Here is an 18,794-nt window from a genome sequence, read left to right on the forward strand (position 1 = left end):
TTGAATAAGCAAGATTTTGGCTTGAAAAATATGAAACCTGGATGTTTGAGTACCTGTGATGGGAAAATCTGTAGGAAGAGGGAGTTCAGAGGAGGGGGCTGCTGGAATCAGCAGCTCAGTTAAATGTATGTCAGGTTTTAAATGTGTAATATATGTGTGTGTGTGTGTGTGTGTGTGTGTGTGTATATATATCAGGAGCTCAGTTAAGCATATGTTAGGTTTTAAATGTGTATTATATATGTATAATATATTGCATTATATATTACATATGTATATTATATATGTTATATCCATGATAGATAGTGAATGTATATTATATATAAATCTATTATATATTTGTTATGTTCTATAGAAATATTTATACATTATATATGATATACATTTATATGTAATACACACATATATTATATATATACACATTTACAACCTAACATACACTTAACTGAGCTCCTGATTCCAGCTGCCCCCTCCTCTGAAACCCTTCATATATATATATATATATAATATATATATAAAATATATGAAGTTGATGAGTAGACAGATGTACTCTTGTGAAGCTCATGGGAGAAGTTCAGTCTGGAGATGTATATTTAATACGAGCTTGTCAGCACAGAGGAGGTGTATAAAGTCATGTGTCTGGTTAAGATCATAAAGGAATGAGTATACAAAGGAAGAAGACAAGATCAAAAGTTTGACTCACAGATATTCTAAGGTTTAAAGTACATATAGAAGAAAAGGCAAAGAATGAAAAAACAGGGACTAGTGAGATAGAAGAAAAAGCTAATGAGAATGGAACATTAAGGTTTTCAAGGAGAGGTTGATCAATTATGTCAAATTCTTCCAATAAATCAAGTGTTATTAGAACTGAGAATTGACATTGCATTTACTTCCATTTAGGTTATTGATAGAAATGATCAGATCAGTTTGGTCAAGTAGTGTGGATATAGCTCAAATGGAGTAAGTTCTGAGATTTTGAGGTCATTAACTGAAAACAATAAGTATTCACAACATTTTTAAGAAATATTATCTAACAAGAAAGGAGAAATACAAAGCATATTTAGCTGAGTATGCAAGTGAAGGCACGAAAGTGTTTTTGTTTTGTTTTGTTTTAGGATGTGAGAAAAAAGAATAATAAATATGTTTGGATATGACAGATATGAACCAGCAGAGGACGCTGTTAACACAAGGGAGAGGGATGTTTGGGAGATGCCTTTAATTGGGAGAGTAGAGAGTGTTGCCCACAACACAGGGTACAGGTATTGAGTATTTAAATTGAGAGGAGGGTAATGGGATTCCCACAAGGGAAAATCGTGAGGACAAGAGTACGGAGGCCAGTATCAGATTCACCCACACTCGTATTTGAGTGAAAGTACTAAGAGTAATACCATCATCTCATATTCAGATTAGAGTAACGAAGACAATTTTAAAACATATTTTAAATATTCTAATTTATTTAAAATATTTTAATATCAAAGTTGAGAAAAATCAGAGGAAAACTGAGAAAGCTAGTAGAAGCTTCAGGATATTTTATCGCAACAAGTTCTTTGGGAATCTTTCTGTCTTCCAGAGTCTTCTGCTTGCTATTTAATCATCATCTGCATAAAATTTAGACCAAATTTATTGAATAAATCCAGTCACTATTTCCCACATATTATACACCAATTATTTTATAAAGTTCTGGATATTTCATATTTAACTTGACGTTCTCCTCTTGCCTTCAGAGGCCACATTAATGTTGTGGACAGTCATACACATCATACATTACACTACATAGAGAGAGATGAAGGTGCAAACTCTGACCCCTTTGCCTATAGTCCATCCACAGAGGAACTGTTTTCTCAATCCATATAACAGTGGTAATTTTTTAATATGACAAAATTTAAAATGGTGAGATAGAGCAGAAATAAAAAATTGAGATTTGTGATATTTATTGAAAAATCAAAAGATCTGATAACCTTGCATGTGTTGGCTATACTCAGTAGTGTCTGCATTATTTAGGTGTGGGCATTTGTGTATGCACACACACATTAACAGTATTCTCAAGTCTGTACGCTTAATGAATGGAAAATTCAGGGTTTAAAAGCAAATTTGTATGACGCCAACGTCCTGTGCTTATTCATGGACTCAACTACCAGAAGGAAGTCAGTGAAAGTAATACTTCACTTGGGCCATTAAAAATGACATGATTTCACTTGACTTTGAGGAATGGGGGCAAGGTACAGAAAAGGATGAGAAAAAAGTAATCAAAAGATAGTTTTGTTTCTGTCTATAAACAATCAACAACTAAGAAATCATGCTATGGTATAATTTTTTTATTGGTTCCTTTCTTTGTTCCATGCTAATTAAATTTTCTTCCTAGCATAATAATTACTTCTGCTTTCTGGAAGTGCTTATATATTTCTGTAGCTAAAACTGTAAAACCTGAAAAATAAATTTCCTAGAAAAGAAATTCCTCCAACAATTGCATAAGAAAATTTTATGAAGCATACCATGTGCTTATATTTAGCTTGTAGTAATGGCTTAAATTATTAGAGCAAGTGTGGCCTATTCTGGCTATAAAGTAAAAAGAAATACGAAAAGTCATTTTTAAATGATTATCTATGGTTTGCAGAAGAAGGACCCCACAAAGATATCTGTGTCCGAATTCCCCTGAACCCGTAAATATGTTACCAAAAGTGGCAAAGGGAATTAAGGTTGCAGATGGAATTCAGGTTGCTAATTAGCTGACCTTGAGATGGGAATATTATCCTGCTTTATCCATTCAATCTAATTACATGAGTGCTTAAAAGTAGAAGAGGCAAATGTGTGGGTTAGAGAGTTGTCAGTGTGTGAAGTATGTGGCACTCCTTGCTTCTTCTGGGATGTGTGGGCTAAATCAAGAACCATAAAGAGGCCTTCAGGAATTAAGGACGTCTCCCAACTTATAGCCATGAAGAAAACAGAGACCTTAACTCTACAAATATTGTAAACTGAATTCTGCTAACCCTTAACGAACTAGGAAGTGAATACTCCCCTAGATCCTACAGCGAGAAATGCCTCCCGGAATCCTTTGATCATAACCCAATGAAACCCATAATACATTTGTTTTAAACCATGAAGTTTGTGGCAATTTATTACAGCAGGAATAGAAACTAACACATTATTCTTTCATTTATATTTAACTTTCAACATGAATTAGAATAATCATACCAGAACAATTGGCAAATTTATTTTATATAATTTCAGTGTTAATGCAGTATTTTTAGAATGAAAACAATAAAATCTACTTATATTTAACACACTTATATTTATATTATAATGAAGATTTAGAATGCTTTTTACTTACTTTCTTTAAAGATAGGTTTATTGTCATTAACATCTGAAAGTTTAATTAACACACTCGTTGTTCCAGACAACGCTCCTGGCTGACCAATCATGTCCTTGGCTTGAATGATTACCCAATACTCATCTTGCAATTCTCTATCCATTTTAGAAGATATTCTTATGACTCCTTTAAAAATGTAATAAAATTCCAATTATTTCATTATTAATCATGACAAAGTTCTAGTTAATTTCTTAACCATTGCACTATACATTATTTTGCTATATGTTGAACCACTACAATGCGACAAAGAGACTTCCCTGGAGAAAAATAATAATAATAAATTAAACATCAACACTGTCTGGAGTCGAGAGTGATCATCACAATACTAGGAACACTGGTAGGCCCTTAATAAAATACTATGTTAAGATAATCCACAGGTAGAAAAAAAAAAAGAATGTCTTGTTTTTTACTTTAAACTATTTTCTGCTATCTTCTCTAACATATCGGCTTGCTACAATTAACTCTGTCCCCAAAACTCTGAAGTTAGTATATTATTGATAAATTTGTAAATTACAATACCAAATTTATGAAATAAGTATCATGCCCTTATTATTTTGAAGTCTGCTTAGAATTATGAGATCTGAAGAAAACCTGGTTGTTGACCCACAGTTATTTTATATGAGTGTATGTGTCTCTGTGTGTGTGTGTGTATACACGTATATGATATATTCAAACTCAAGATAATGATTAATATTGTAATAAATGCTTAACTTCTATAAGATTATTTAGTATAAATGAATTATCACTGAGAAGAACCTAAGAAAGTCTTAAGACAGGTTCATAGGAGAGGGTTCAACATTTCTAAAGATTTGGGAAACACATAGACATTCACAAAAAATAGATAATAGCCAATACTCAAATATATCACGGACAAACTATTCAATAAAAATTGTGATATTCATGGACATAGAGATGGAAACAATAGACACTCAGGTCTACTAGAGAGGGGAAGGAAGGAGGGAGGGAGATAGTTGAAAAACTTCTGATCGGGTAGTATGTTCACTACCTGTCTGTGACGGGATCATTAGTACCCCAACCCTCAGCATCACAGAATTTACCCACATAACAAACTTGTACATTTACTCCCTGAGCCTAAAATAAAAGTAAATTTTAAAAAATACAATGAATTTGTGAAAAAAATTGACATATGAGTATAAAAGGCACACCTGATTTCAAAGACTGAGAACAAAAAATGTGAACTATCTCCACAGTTCTGTATTATTTGTTGCAATGGTAGTATTTTTGATATATTGGATTAAATTTAATGTAATATAATTTTTTAAAAAAATGGTTATATGTATTTTTAAAAGATAAATGAGACCATAACACGAGGGGATTTTAGTTGCGGACTGAAGTGTTTGACACATGTAACCAATTATCTGAATCCCAATGGAAAGCATTGAATATGTTGCGCAAGTGCTGCTCGCATCTCCCTGTATGTGACTCAAGGGAGAGGGACGTAGGAGTCTTTGTTCCCCATTAACTGCGCCTACTTAGCTTTCAACTTTTCCTCTCAGCCTTTAGACTGAATAAAGAATACGTATTTCTGGATCTTACGCACTTCAGAACTTATGCTTTCAGTAATTTGATCCATGTTTGTTGCCGTCCATACCAACTCTTCTCCAGCAATGCAAGTTACAGTTTAGCTAACCTACGCAGTGTATTTAAAAAGTCAGTGTGCAAGGTGGAAAGAAAACATGGTCACGAAGGCCCGGTATGTCCCAGCATGTGTTTGTACTCTGGACACCTCCCTTTCTTCTCTCTGCTGTGTTTCTCCACACTGGCGTCCTGTTATTCTAAGAGTTTCAACTCTTTCCCACCTCAGGAATTTCCCTAATTGTTCCCATGCCTTGGAATCATCTTCCGCTTTCCCTTCCTTGTCTACAGGCTCAGCCAAAATTCTGATTTCAGGGCATTCTGCCTTGACCACAAAATATAAAGTCCGCCTCACTTGTTTTCTCCCACTGGAACTTTTTGGTTTTACTTCATAATTACCCACAGTGGAATGTATGTGTGTATCACTATTCATGTTTCATATCTATCTGTAAGTTCCAAGAAAGAAGAGCCCATGAGTGCATCTTGTTTTTGTTACTATTATATATCATTTAAAATTTTGCAACTTTGTACCTTTATAAATCTAGCAAGTTGTATAACACTTGGTACATATTCAGCCTTTTGAGACCTGAATGTGGGAGGGAATTAAAGTCTAATGTTTTGAGGCATTCCTTGCATATAGTACAATAATTTTCCTTCCATGCATCTGAAAAAATAAAGGCCATGTACATTCTTGAGAGAATTAAGAACACAGTCACTCAAATAATATTTTTTAGGATCAGATTCTCTAAAGAAACCTTAACTGAAAAAGGCTGAGACATTCCGTATTTACTGAGTGAATAAATAAGAAATGTTTAAAGATTGAACAAAATACTTTAATTCTTTAAGGGTTTTGATATAAGCTGGAAATAATATTTTCCTTGTATTAAAAACCATAGAATTTTACTTCTTTGGCACTTCTCACGTTCTTGGATGATTAGATACATACTTTTTTGTAAATCAGTGGAGACTATAAACTCCTAAAGGAAAAAAAATTATATGGGCCTAATATTTGTTTTGAACACAACAATTAATATTTGTTTAATGAATTAGGGTCATATGATTATTTAAAGAAAAGATAAAAGCCTGTGTTCTACTTATTTTATATTTAATTGATTAATGCAAATTGGTAAAGCAATGCAGAAAAAGAATCAAATATTGTATTCATGTAAATCAGAAATACATAAAATACAGAATTATTTTTAGGTGAATGTCTCATAATTTGTACACTTAGCCTCATACTCAGACTTAATCTCAGTCATTCTGTAGGGTATGCAGCTGTATTTCATTGTGGTTTTAGTTTGTATTCCCTGATGACTAATGAGGTTGAGCATTTTTAATATGCTTACTGGCTTTTGTATATTGTTCTTTGTCAATTGCTTATAAAAGCCTTTTCCCTCTATTTCTAAATTGGGTTGCTTGTCTCTTTTTCTAATTCACTTAAAGGAATCCTTACATATGATTTATACCACATATGCAAGTAATTTGTGCTATGGACATGGAAAATCCAATTTCCTAACCTTAGAAATATCAGCTAAAAGACTAAAAGTAATTAAATGCTTAGGAATTGCAATCGTTTTATGTATTGGCATATCAGGTCTACTGTGAAACATGTTTCTAAGCAGATAATTTTTGCTGACAATTGCCTTCTTTAGAATCATGTTAAACTTTGCTTGTTTCATTCACAAATACCTGTTGTTGGTTCAACAGAAAAATATGGCTGGCCTTGTAATAAGCTGTAGAGGAGACGAGCATTATTACCACTTGAAGGGTCATCAGCATCACTTGCTGTCACCTGGATGACAAATGTTCCTAAAGAGAACATAATACAGTAAATTAAGACTGTGGTCTTATTCACGATGAATTCAGTTCTATGAAGCGGTCTTTCTTTACCAAGCAAGACGTTGTTACAAAATGAAAGTTCAATTCACCTCCTTGTTCTTAATTGTAAAAGTAATGTATTTTTTTTTGTTTTTTATTTTTTTTCAGGCAAAAGAATATAACTTTTAATATAAAATATTCCTAATCCCCATATGCAATATGGAATTTTCAACATATAGATTGGTGGCCTAATAAAATGTAGCTATTAAACAATTCACTGCAATGTGTAATTTGTAAATCATAAACTTTTCCAAGGTGTATTATTAGTGGAGAAATTAAAAGGAACTTGGAAATGCTTTTCACCAAAAAATATAGTGTAGCATGTACCTTAAACAAATTGAAGAAGGTTGATAAATATTTACAACGATTATTGAATTGAGCTTGAAAGAGGATCCAGTTGAGGATGAAGATGGGCATGATTATTTAGCTCCTTTAATTCTCTTCTCTAATATACCTACTTGCTTTGATGAATTTTTTAAAAAGCAAAGTAAAACCTTGCAGATATTGATAACAAAAGCATTCTCATTAAAATTCAGTAACAAGAAATGAAATCATATGGAATAATTATTTATACATTTAAAATTAGTGCTCAGATTTTTTTTGTTGTTGTTGTTGTTTTTGAGACGGAGTCTCACTCTTTCGCCCAGGCTGGAGTGCAGTGACCAGAACTCAGCTCACTGCAAGCTCCGCCTCATGGGTTTATGCCATTCTCCTGCCTCAGCCTCCCAAGTAGCGGGGACTACAGGCGCCCGCCACCTTGCCCAGCTAGTTTTTCGTTCTTTTTTTTTTTTTTTTTTTAGTAGAGACGGGGTTTCACCGTGTTAGCCAGGATGGTCTCGATCTCCTGACCTTGTGATCCACCCGTCTCAGCCTCCCAAAGTGCTGGGATTACAGGTTTGAGCCACCGTGCCCAGTCTAGTGCTCAGACTTAAAAAAATATATTTATTTAAAAACATTGAGCTTTCAAAGTATCTTTCTGTAAACATGGAATTGAATGTCATGGATCTTGTTGGAAATATGTATTTGTTGAAACACTATGTACTGTGCCAATAAGAATGGCAACACGAATGACACAAAATCAAATATCTTCTGTGGTTTTGTTTACAGCTGGCATCATGAATTTTCTCATCACAGCCCAATTTTATAAACTGATACACTCTAATAGGAATCCATTCTATACATCACTAACATGAAGCTTTCACTGTGGTCCCAAATAGTATGTATGCTTTGCTGTTTTGTCTTAACATTTTATAATGCTGTTTAACATTTGTTTTAACGTCATACAGCATATTTTATTGAAGAAGAATTTCTTCTTATTCATATAATTTTAATGGGTAATACTTGTATTTGATTCAAAATCAAGAACAATAAAATGCATGAGAAGAAAACTCTTTGCCTCTCTTTTCCAAAACATATTCAATTCCTTCAACCACTCAACTTGTAGACACTTACTAGTTTCAGATATTTTAAAGTGAATTTATTTAGTAATTTTGAAAAGTTGTTCCAACAAAATAGTTCATAGAGACCATCACTTTCATTGATCTATATTTGGCAAGACTTGCTCCTTTAACTATCCTTCTATGCACCGATCCACTTACTTCTGCCACATTTCCTCATTATAATCTACTATCATTTCTTTCATTAAGGGGTTCTCATGCTTGGTTTCTAGATATATTTCCTATCTTTGGTTTCAGACACCATCATCAAAATCATAACATTTTTAGAGTTGACTAAAATACATTTTAGAAATATAAGTCTTTAGAGCCCTTAAGCTAGTACTATACAAATGAGAACAAAGAAGTCCAGAAAATGCAATGACTCACAAAAGATGACCTCACACTTTGATGATAGAAATATGTCATACAGTGAGGTTCTTTTTTCCAGTCCAGTTTTTTAGCACACTTTTTCTATAAAATAAATTTTATTATATATATTCAAGGTATGCAATATGTTATGCATATAGATATTAATATGGTTACTATAGTGAAGCAAATTATATCCATCATCTCACAAAGTTACTCATTTTTGTGTGTGCATGGAAAGAGCAAGTATAATCTACTCACCCATCGCAAATCTCAAATATAATACAATATTATTAACTATAGTCCTCATGTTGTACATTAGATTTCTAGATTTGTTTATCTTACATATCTGTTACTTTGTATTCTTTGACTTACATCTCTCCATTTCCTCCCTCCTCATACCCCCGATGTGTTATTTTATTTTCTATCTTTGTACATTGAACTTTTTTAAAGATTCCACATATAAGTAAGATCATGCAATATTTTTATTCTGAGTCTGGCTTATTTCACTTAGCATAATGTGCCCCAGACTCATCCATATTGTGGCAAATGGCAAGATTTTCTTCTTTGACAATACTTAATAATATTCCTTTATAAATATATAACACAGTTTATTTATTTATTCCTCTGTCTGATAAGGGATTTATTTAAAAGAACTCATACTACTCAATAGCAAAATGTCAAATAACCAGATTAAATAATTGGCAAAGAACCAGAATAGCCATATCTCCAATGAAGACACATACAAATAAATGGCCAATGGTTATATGAATGGGTTCTCAACATCACTAGTCATCATGAAAACACAAATAAAAACCACTATGAAATATCACTTCACACTTCTTAGGATGTTTATTATTAAAAAGACAAGAGATAGCAAGTGTTGGTGAGAGTACAAAGAAAAGGGAACACTTGTGCACTGTAGGTGAGAATGTAGATTTATGTAGCCATAATGGAAAACAATATGGAGGTTCCTAAAGAAATTAACAATAGAACTACTCTATCACCCAGCAATCCCACTACTGGGTATTTATTTAAAGAAAATGAAATACACCACTAGTAAATATATCTGCACTCCTATGTTCACTGCAGACTTATTCACAATAGCAAAGACATGGAAAAACCTCTCGTTTCTCTTGATTTCCCTTTGTATCTGATGCCAATGTGTACTCCTTACACATACCTGGATTATTGTGTCTGCTCAGTAACCTACTGTACACCTGTTCTCTCAGGTCTCCTCCTGATCTGACCCATAGAGAGTAAAGAGGCAGTGACATGCCAGAGCAGGTGAACATTTTCTACTGATGCTTCATTTACTTGTAACCAAAAGATACTTCTTCAATATTTTTCTCTTGTTCTCTGCTAAGTGGGGAATCTAATGTAGCCTGTTAATAGATTACACAAAATAATTTCTCTGAGTATGTAGAAAATCTAAAAGGTCAAAGTCTTAGAAATTTTAGTGGATAAAAACTGTGATATTATAAATATTCAGAATACCACTCGCATATGAAATTGATGGGGATTTTAATTTCTGGGGAATTATTTACTATTCTTTCTTATGAAACTTGTGGCATTTTAAAAGAACCAAGGCTATGGAAATGGATTAACTCAACAATGTTTTAGAAATGTTTACTTTTTGGTAAGGACTATCAGTGAGTATTAAGTGATTCACTCCTTACATTTGTGTGTGTGAGATGTTTATGTGTATATAGAGGCATATATATATATACACATGTAGATCTAAGTAATTGTGTGTGTGTATATATATACACACACACACATATGTGTATATACACAAATGTGCATATACACACACACATATACACACACGTGTGTGTGTGTGTATGCACATTTACTGAAAAGGTTCCCTGATGTTTAGCTTTGCCACCTTCTCATGAAAGGTTTCCCTATATTTGTATAATCTTATCTCTGATTCTCTAGTTGGCTCCACTAGCTATTCATTGCTGCAGGGCAAATATTATTCTCTGAACTATAGTAGTTTTGTTCTAGGCCTTTGCTCCTTATTAGAGCAACTCCTGTAGGTATTCTTCTTCAATAAAATTGCCTTGCAGTGATTGCAGCATTCAGAGATCGCACCATTGCACTCCAGCCTGGCTGACAGACATAAATCTGTAACTAATTATATATCTGTATCTAATATATATATGTGTGTGTGTATATATTTGTATTTGCCCTCTTCATTTATGTATAATATATGTTATATATTACATATAATTGTTTTTTGCTTTATATATTATATATAATTGATAATCCTTACCAAAGGACTTTGCTACATATATTAGATATGTTAGATAGATATAAATTAGATATACTTTGCTATATATAATTAGATATAATATAATATATTATATATAACTTATATATATATATACACACATTAAGAGGGCAAATATATGCAGCAGTATTTCCAAATATTTAGTGCTTGTAGTTTTTCTCTTAATTTTTACTCAGGCCTTGGAAATGTTGGCTGTAAAATTTAGATGAATCTTAGCAATGGTTGATTTTTACAGGACCTAATTATCTTCGCTTTATTTTATTTAGCTATTTCCTACTTTCTTTTTCCTCTTTCAGTTATTATTGACACCATGATTTATAAAATAGTTTAAGCAATTTTAAATCCTCTTAGTTTCTATTTTTTTAAGAGAATTAAGCCTGTATGTTTTCCTAATCAGTAACTTATATTCTGCAGAAATCCTCAAGAAATAGTCAAGTAACATAAATTGATCATAATAATAATTAAATATAAAAGCAGACAGCAAAATAAAAATATTTAACACAATAGTAAATATTTATATTTTTATGAAGACTGGTTATTTGTAAGCAAATCAATTTGTACATTCACCTGTAGTTAGGAATTAGATTATAGTCCACATAAAATTGAAAACATTACTGTGAAACCAATCAAGTGTCTTTCAGTGGAAATGATCAATTGTCTTATAGTGCTCCTTTCCTAGTTAAATATAGGTTAACCAATACTTGTTGGTTTAGACAACGAATGTTTAATTCCTATATAATTTTTATAAGAACATATGTAAGCATTTCAGTATTTGTCTGTAATATCAGCACTGTGTCATGTTTGAGTCATAGTGAATACCACCACGATGCTCTTTTCAAGTACTGGAGGATTTCTAGGCTTACGTAATTACTTCCGTTCATGTCCTGATTACTGTTTACTGTCAGAATCACTGACTCTGGTTGATGAGAAATGTGGCTCCCATCCCTGGTCATCCCATTTCCTAAAAACAACCCACTCATCACTATGAATTGCTGTTGTGCTCTAAAATATTATGGCTACTCTTCTACATAAGAACCATTGTTTATAAAGGCCATATCTGTATCCTCTTGAAACTTTTAAAATTGTATTTCCATGGAAAATATATTTCAATTTTTTATATATGTAAGGAGAAAACTTTACAAAAACATATAAAATACATCTAAAAATCCACTTCCATTTGCAATAAAAACTTTTTTAAAATTAAGAATGAAAGGAAATGTTTTGAATCTGATAATGAATGCTTTTAAGCCTTGAGAGTAATTATACTTAATTGTGAAGTGTTAAAACTTTTCCTCTGCAATAATAAAAGGAAAAAAATGTTTTTCTGTCACTATTATTTTTTTTCAGCATTGTACTGAACTTTCTAGGCAATGTAATGAGGCAATACCATGCATTTCTAATGCATTTATAGACAGGTAGATAAATAAATATTGGAAAAGAATAAATAAAATTAAATAATTAAAGTCAATAATATTTTTTGGTAGAAAATCAAATAAAATATGCATATAATTGCAGAAAAATATTAAATTCATAAATTTATCAAGTCAACAGGGACACAAAGGATATATAAAAGTGAATTTTTAAAATATATGAATATATATATATACACGCTGGTATATATATTCATGAAACTTATTTTAGTTAAATATATAATATATATGAAAGGAAATTAAATATTCAGGAGTATTTAAACAAAAATCATAACCTCTGTAAAACAACTAAAGATAAATTAATGGCACAAGTAAACAGATGAAAATACTGGATTTAGGAATTAGATGACTACTTAAAAATAAAAAAGATACACAGCTTAAAAGCTGTCTCAATCAAAATCCTAGTAGATTGTATAAATGATTAACTTGGAAAGACAATTAAAAAATAAATAAAATTTGTATGGAAAAACAAGGACCAAGCATGGCCAAGGCATTTTATGTTTGTTTGTTTGCTTTGTTTTGTTTTCGTCTTTTTTTTTTGAGAGGAAGTCTCACTCTGTCACCCTGGCTGGAGTGCAATGGCGTGGTCTCTGAACACTGCAACTTCTGCAAGGCAATTTTATTGAAGAAGAATACCTACAGGAGCTGCACTAATAAGGAGCAAACGCCTAGGACAAAACTACAGTAGTTCAGACAATAATATTTGCCCTGGAGCAATGAATAGCTAGTGGAGTCAACTAGAGAATCAGAGATAAGATTATACAAATATAGGGAACCCTTCCATGAGAAGGTGGCAGAGATGGACATCAGGGAAACTTTTCGGTAAATTCTGTAGGGTCAGTTTGATATCTCCATTTATCTGTCCATCTATCTAACACCAATTTTGGGATATAAAATTTGGCACCTGCTTTAAACCATTCACACATATCAGTTTAAAACAGACTGTAGATCCAAATGTGAAAGGTAAATAATAAGAAACATAAGAATATAAATATTAGAATAATAAAACTTTCAGAAAAAAAGAAAAATAGAGGGGGAAAAGCAAAATTTTCAGAATCAGGGCAAATATATGTATATAATATTGATGGAAAACATATATTTAGGCCTGGCGAATTTTATATTTTTCTCAATGTCCAAATCTCTTTTTCAACTTGTTAAACATATTTTTTGTTCCTCTACCCAGGATGGATTGATTGTTCTTACTCTACTGAAGTAGGGTAGCATATTTAGGGTGCATTACCTGAGAAGAACGTGAAGCATGGTACAGGTCATTTATTTCTAATCTCTTTGCCTCTCTTCGTTCATTTGATGAACATTTTATTCTGATAGTATTAATACTTGCAGAGTGAATCTCACTACATTAGTGAATCAAAAATTAAATCCTCCATTTTATACTAGAAATAGGTATTTCTAACAAAAGACAAATAATATATACATGCACATTAATAAAATCTTTTAGAAAAGATTTTAACATTAAATATAGAACCAGAAGAATATTCTTCATCAGTATTTACATCATTTAATGAGTTTCTTAGTTTAACTATTTTATCATACAGTGCCTTGTGTTATCCCTTGTCCTTCTTTCAGATTTAACTAAGTCTTAAGAGAAGTTTATTTTTTGCTCATTTGTCTGACACACTGTTTCTCACACGCCATGGAAGAAGCTACAAGTACAAAGCAAATGTTTGCAAAATTCACTCTGGCTTATTTTAATGACTTAATAAGAGTCATTTTGAAAAGCAGAAAATCCGCGACAAATGATTCTAGGACATGATGACAGAAAAACAGAAGTAAAGCAGAACTGTCTTGGGTAAAACTGGAGATCTGATCACTCAGTCTACCTTAAAACAACAGTGACAATATAAAATGACCACTAGGATAGCATATAAAATGGAAATAATGTAGCCCAAATTGTGTACATTGAATTGCCACAGCCTTAAGTCCTATTATTCCCCCCAATACACCATCCGGTAAGCAGAATTGGGTAACTACCAAATGATGGGAACTCTGAAAAGTTTAAATTAATGAGACGCTTGTAATCAAATTAGCAACGCATGCAAACAGAGAGTGAGAAAATGCTTTTTGGGGGGACTGAAGGGTCCAAAGTTCAGCATGCAACCCTGAGTGGGGTCACTGTGGCTGGATCAGAGGTGGCGGTGGTATTTGGAAATGGACTTGTAGTTTGTATCCATTCTAAGTGAACAAAAGTGTACTTAGAAAAAAAAATTCTCTTAGAATCGTATTTTAATTAGAGTAACGTATCAGTTCACTTATTCTGATAATAAATATACAAATATAATTATTACTGTAATGATCTTGGGTTCCATTGTTGTGTGGATAATTGACATTGTTTGTATTACTCTGGAGAGACTTTTCATGATTGCAAATTTAAAACATTAATTATGTATTTCTAGCTAGTTTCCGAATCTTGGCAACTTTTCATTGCAAAAGGTCTTTATAAAAATAAGTTCAACACAGTATTTGGCTTTGCTTATTTTATCAGTCACATTCTTTGCAGAAACTTATTGTAATATAGGTCAGTGGTCATTCACATTTTTGGCACCAGGGACCAGTTTCATGGAAGACAATTTTTCCATGGTCAGAGTGGGGAGTGAGCATGGCGATGGTCTGGGGATGGTTAAAGTGCATTCCAGTTATTGTGCACTTTATTTCTACTATTACTACATTGTAATATATAACAAAATAACTACACAACTCACCGTAATGAGGAATCAGTGGGGGACCCTGAGCTTGGTTTCCTGCAGCTAGATAGTCTCACCTGGCGGCGATGGGAGACAGTGACAGATCATTAAGCATTAGATTTTCATAAGGAACATGCAACCTAGCTTCCTCACCTGTGCAGTTCACAATAGGGTTTGCATTCCTATGAAAATCTAATCCCGCCGCTGATCTGACAGGAGGCGGAGCTCGGGTGGTAATGCAAGCCACAGGAGCGGCTGTAAATACAAATAGGGCTTAGCTCTCTTCCCTCCTGCTCACCTGCTGCTGTGCAGCCCGGTTCCTAAGAGGCCACGGACAAGTACCAGTCCGTGGCCTGGTTGTTGGGGACCACTGACGTAGGTGACACAGGATGTAAACTTGTACCACATGCTTGAAAGGAAAGTGTTAGTTTGGTCATCTCTAGAAATTGCATTTACTGATATATTTTTCATTTTTATGACAGAAAATTTTAGTGTGATAATAGCATCTTAACAGAACATAATATTTTTTTGTGCGTGTGAAATGAAGCATTCTTGTAATGTTTCAAGGTGCTAACCTGTACAAAACTACATAGAAAATTTAAAGATTGAGAGCATTAATGAAAGCATCCATAATAATTTATCCAAACATTAGATGTATTCTGCCATCAGTGAGTAAAACCTGAGGTAAAGGTAGTGTGACTCTGTCTCTGCTGAGTTATGTAAATTTTATTATTAACCAGGAGTTATCCTGAGGAATTAACTATTCTCATGCAGATGTTTAACATGGCTTACAAATCTTTATTGAATGATGTCCTCCCCTGTGTCACATAGAATGCTTTATCCACTGGTGATTACAGGAGGCATACAAACAAAAACTCATAAAAAGTGAAAAATTTTCTCATGCTGACTAATTTAGATATTATGTAGGCAATAGAGCAATTAGCAACTTGTGGCAAGGGCATTTTATAATTAAAGCTTACATTTATTATGGAATGCTAAAGTACAGTTGCCACAGTATAGTATAGTGTTTGAATGCCAAGATTTCAGCTGTAGATTTCAAAATGACATTTACTTCAGTATGTTATATTTTACTGGCTTTGAATTCAATAGTAAGAAGACTAACTGTTCTTTTCTTACAACGTAGATAAAAATTTAATGGAAAAGCTATTTTTACATCCAGTTTTAGTACAAGTATACTTTGATTAATCTGAAACAAATTTATTGAGATACTGGGTTGTAAAATTGTCAACTGTAAAGCAATGCAGATCAAATAATATTATAGTGATCCACACTGCATCTGTAATTTCTGCAACAATAAAACAGGTATAAGATGAATGAGGTGATCAAGTGATCAAATACATGACATAATAATTTTATAAGTGTATCTGCTCACTGCTTCACATTGGGAACTAATTTTATTAGTACAAGGATAATTATTTTTCTACCAGTACTGACTGACCCATTCTTGCTGCATGTATACTTGAGTTGCAATTACTGTACAACCTAAAGTCTCGAGATGAAACTCAAGAAACAGACAATATTTTCCCACTTGTCATCTTAACTGGGCAAAGCATTCTTCAAATTTTTTATTTTTCTGTTCATAGTCACCTAAAAACTAGGTCATTTTTATTATTTTTATCTGTATTTTTGACACCTCTACTTTTTATAATCTGAGTTCATGGAATTTAAGTAAAACAAATTAGACTGTGTTTAAGAAATCAAACAATAATATATTCAGAAGAATAAGAAGAGAAATTCATCCCAGTCTCAATCATGTTCAACACATGTGCCCAATGGCAAGAGATTTATAGAATCTAATTTTCAAATGTGATAAATTTTAAAAATTAGTGATTTTTATTTTCCTGAGAGTTAACTGAAATTAAATTTGTATAGATTTTAAACACAAAGATTAAGGTGAATTTAATATTTCTATAAAAGTTCTCCTTTATGACATATTGTGTCATATTGATGATGAAGAATATTAAATTTTCTGTATGCTCTTCCAAAAAATGCAACTTAAAATATTATATAATAATTACAGAGATCATTATAACCTACTATATTTGAATTTAAAATCTGAAATGCCATAATAAGCTTCCTTAAATAGTAAGGTAAACAGACTCTTACTCATTAATTATCCCCATTCATTTTCAAAAGCATCCGGTTTTGAAAATAAAAATAAATGGTCATTGCAAGTGTGAGGAATGTTGGACACTTGCTAATATTAAAATGATGCCCTAAGTGACCACAGCTATGAAAAATTTGGTGGAGGATATTTATTTGGAAGAGCTCCAAAGAGAGTGGAGAGAGAATATTTTTACTAGACAATATATCCTCGCTTTTTAAGGCAGAAATATGTGAAACTAAATTTTAAAGGTTAGGTTTTAAATGGTCCTTTTACATTTGCACATATACAAACATATAAGCAAATAAAGTGTATTAACACTAATGATCATTCATAATGTGTACAATATCAATATTTATTTATTTGGCTGTTTTCCACGTAATGTGACTGGCTAAAGTATGTATCACTTTTAGCAGGATTTTGTACAGAATTTGCAGAAGATAAGTTACCCAACTCTGCTTTGTCTTAACTGTTTATTAAGTAGCATATTACATGTATTTTAAATGCCCCTTCTTTTCTTTGACATTATAAGGTTTTAGGTAAAACTAGCAACTATTATTGAAATGAAGATTATATACGTGATAGACTGGCTCTTCAGATACAATTTCAGAATGATTTCCCTGAATTACACATCTCCTGATATCTTCTATTTACAGTCTAAACTATTCTAATCTCTTATTTTTGTCCACCCAGGTACCCATTCATTTATTTATTCAAACCTTCCAAACCTCAGTCATTCTTGTGGTCTAATAAATCTTATACTTTTGCATGGCAGAAAAACAATAACTTTGCAAATCCCAAATGACAAGTGGGAAAACATAATGTTTTATCTCAATTCTACTTGAAAGTTCTAGTTTGAAAGTAACTGCATTTCAAATATAAATGCTGTCAGTAAAAGCCCATCATTACTTGAAAATAAATGTGTGTTTAATAATCAACAAGTTGTTAATAATTTTCTTGATTTTATCTCATGACATAATGAAATGGATTCCTTTCAGTAATTCAAACCAAATTCTGAGTTCAAGTGCAGATTCAAATATAGTAATAGGCAGTTCACTTCAATACAACAGAAATATGTGTAAGAAAAAGAAATAGTAAAATGTTTGCAATAGTTGTTTTTGAAGAATAAAGTAGCTGGCTAGGAAATTTTGAATTAAGATAAAAATTCAAAAACTTAAGCTGTGGATATAGAAAGATAATGAAGAATTAAAGTTATATTAAGGTAATATAATCCACAGTATACATTAATTTAATACTGAGATTGAAGAAAAAAGATAAATCACATATAATTTTATTAACTGATTTATTTACTTCACAGTCAACAAAAATGCACGAATGCTTCAGAAGGAAACCATTGCTAGAAGGTTGGCAAAGCAATAGAAATATTCCCCTATTTCCATATTATATAACATTTCTAATAGCAGCTGACCATCACTCAGTTGGCCTCTCCCTCTCATGGAAAGGTATACAAAGTGCTCCTTAGTTCTTGCATGATTTCATACACAGCCTGGACCCTAACTGGCATTCACACAGTATGTACTGATTACACAAATTGAAAATAAAATTTGTACGTATATCTCAAATTGCAATGCACAAAGAGA

General features: G+C 32.3%; 1 protein-coding gene across 1 annotated transcript in view; it reads right to left on the minus strand.

Annotated features, from left to right (window-relative positions):
* Nucleotides 1-18,794, minus strand: part of CDH19 (cadherin 19) — a 112,038-nt gene that overhangs the window by 53,077 nt on the left and 40,167 nt on the right. The window contains 2 exon segments of the mRNA XM_033175280.1: nt 3,326-3,490; nt 6,650-6,769. Coding sequence (XP_033031171.1) covers nt 3,326-3,490; nt 6,650-6,769 — 285 coding nt within the window.

Source organism: Trachypithecus francoisi, unplaced genomic scaffold, assembly GCF_009764315.1.
Source record: "Trachypithecus francoisi isolate TF-2019V2 unplaced genomic scaffold, Tfra_2.0 Contig01474, whole genome shotgun sequence".
In the NCBI taxonomy this organism is placed as follows: domain Eukaryota; kingdom Metazoa; phylum Chordata; class Mammalia; order Primates; family Cercopithecidae; genus Trachypithecus; species Trachypithecus francoisi.